Source organism: Bipolaris oryzae, assembly GCF_000523455.1.
Source record: "Bipolaris oryzae ATCC 44560 unplaced genomic scaffold scaffold_99, whole genome shotgun sequence".
NCBI lineage: Eukaryota > Fungi > Ascomycota > Dothideomycetes > Pleosporales > Pleosporaceae > Bipolaris > Bipolaris oryzae.
The window spans coordinates 1-1,942 of record NW_006911375.1 but is presented as its reverse complement, the minus strand read 5'-3'; the positions used below and the strand labels follow the sequence as shown (position 1 = coordinate 1,942).

The 1,942-nt window shown below is 45.9% G+C and overlaps 1 protein-coding gene across 1 annotated transcript; it reads right to left on the bottom strand.

The window, feature by feature from the left end:
• Nucleotides 1-443: 443 nt before the first annotated feature.
• Nucleotides 444-1,119, bottom strand: COCMIDRAFT_99688 (uncharacterized protein; the record flags this gene model as incomplete). The annotated part of the gene is made up of 3 exons (XM_007691422.1): nt 444-617; nt 735-988; nt 1,041-1,119. 3 exons carry the CDS (start codon nt 1,117-1,119, stop codon nt 444-446), a joined length of 507 nt encoding a protein of 168 aa, XP_007689612.1.
• Nucleotides 1,120-1,942: the final 823 nt, after the last annotated feature.

Here is a 1,942-nt window from a genome sequence, read left to right as displayed (position 1 = left end):
ACGTATGTACGTGACAAATGCCCGATGCTATGTATAGTAGAAATGATTTGCGAAAAAGCAAAAGAGGTACTCCACATCCGTCATCGATGACATATACTGCTCTGTTTTTAGGCGTGCGGTTTACTTCGCCCTTTTTGCTTTTGTCATTGCTTTTGTCATCGCATTTGGCCAAGAACTGAACACATAGAAGCTTAGATAGCGCGATGACTGAGGTGTCATTCAGATTGACACCTGTCACAAAAGCAAGCTTGCATAGACTCCTCGAAACGATACTGGATCAAGATAGATTACGAATATTGATATTGTAGATGAATTTCAGTGCTGCGCAAAGCAAAGCAAAGCAAACGAGAGACATCATTCATGATAACACCAAAGCGCCGCAATCATGCCTGATGATCGCTTTCCAAGTCATGTACGCATCACACTCACGCTCTCAATCTCATTCATACACCTTGGTGCATTTTGATCTCCTCGTTTCCATACGGCTTCTTTCCAACGCTCGACGCACCAGCCTTGCGTCCCTTAATAACTGCCATCACACCAAGCCCGAAGGTGGCCATCCACGCAAACCACGAGATAGCGCTGATCGCTGTGCTTGCACGAGCTACATCGCAGACCTATTTGGTCACAGTTAGTCTCTATTCAGCGTAGACTGTGCCATTTCCTGTAGTCCGCCTCTGGAACTCCGCTTCTATAGCTGGGATATCATCAAAGGGAATCAGAATCATACGTACCATGCCAAAGCAAATCCTACCGTTCAAAAACACGCCTAGCGAGACAAAACCACTGAGCCAAAAGAGCATCGTCATGCCCTCGATACCCAACAAAGCCCACTTCATCGCGGTTTGTTCTGCCAAGTGGGTGAATTTGCCCAGTGAGATAAGGATCAAAGGGGCGAGCGTCAGGAGACTCCAGGCTGGCGCGAAGATGAGGTAGTTGATCTCGATTGGAGACGATTGTCGCCAATGACTTGACCACCATGACGATACTGAGCTTACGTGAGCTTGTGTCTAAAGTACAGACAAAGGGGTCAAACATACCGTATGCCATAAGTCCCAAGACAACAATGGAAAGCACAGCCTGAGCGGCGCGCACAGGAAGCATCCAGTTCATTGCCATTTTGGCTGTATGCTGTAGTATCTTCTCCTTAGGAAGTGTCGTATCGTGTGTGTAGCTAGCTGGTGCCTTGACGCTTGTCTTGCCAAGGCGACTGGACGGGTCGGTTCGATCTGCTTGTAATATATCCTCTGAATATCGTTCGTGTCCAATATACTAGCAATTTACTGAAGAGAATACTTGTCGCACCACAGCAAAACACCGCATACACACACGCAAAACGATCGTTCAGAAAATCGATCAGATATACGTCCCTTATTGCGTTGTTGTCCAGACAAACGCAAGATCCAAGGTAAGATAAACGTTGAGAAGCGAAGAGAAAGGGAATCAAAAAGGCGTGGGAGGAAAGAGAAAAGGGTAAAGTGTGAGAGGCTCCGATGGTGAGGGGGGGGAGCGCTTTAGTCGATACAGGTAAAAATATCCTAGGGCAATCCCTGACGTCGCAAAAGAAGTAAAGAAAAGTCCAGAAGGAAAAAAGAAGAATATTCACGGGTTCAAAATAAATAAGAAAGGTTAAAAAGATGAAAGCTCAGAATAATAATAAGGCTTAAAAAAAGGAACGAAGAAGAAACTCCAGGTTTCCAATCTCACGATGCGAGAAAGTAAGAGCGAGCGAGCGAGCGAAAACTTGTCAAGGACGAAGGAGAAAGCAAGAAAGAAAGAAAGACAAAAAACCTTCACCACAAAAGACCAAGACCCAGAGATAAGACTCAGGCATATACAAGCTCCCACCCCCCCCCCCTCTCCCCACAAAAAAAACACATCACCCTTCACATACAAAATTCATGCCGCTTACTTTTCCCACTTAACAGGTTCTTCTCGCCCA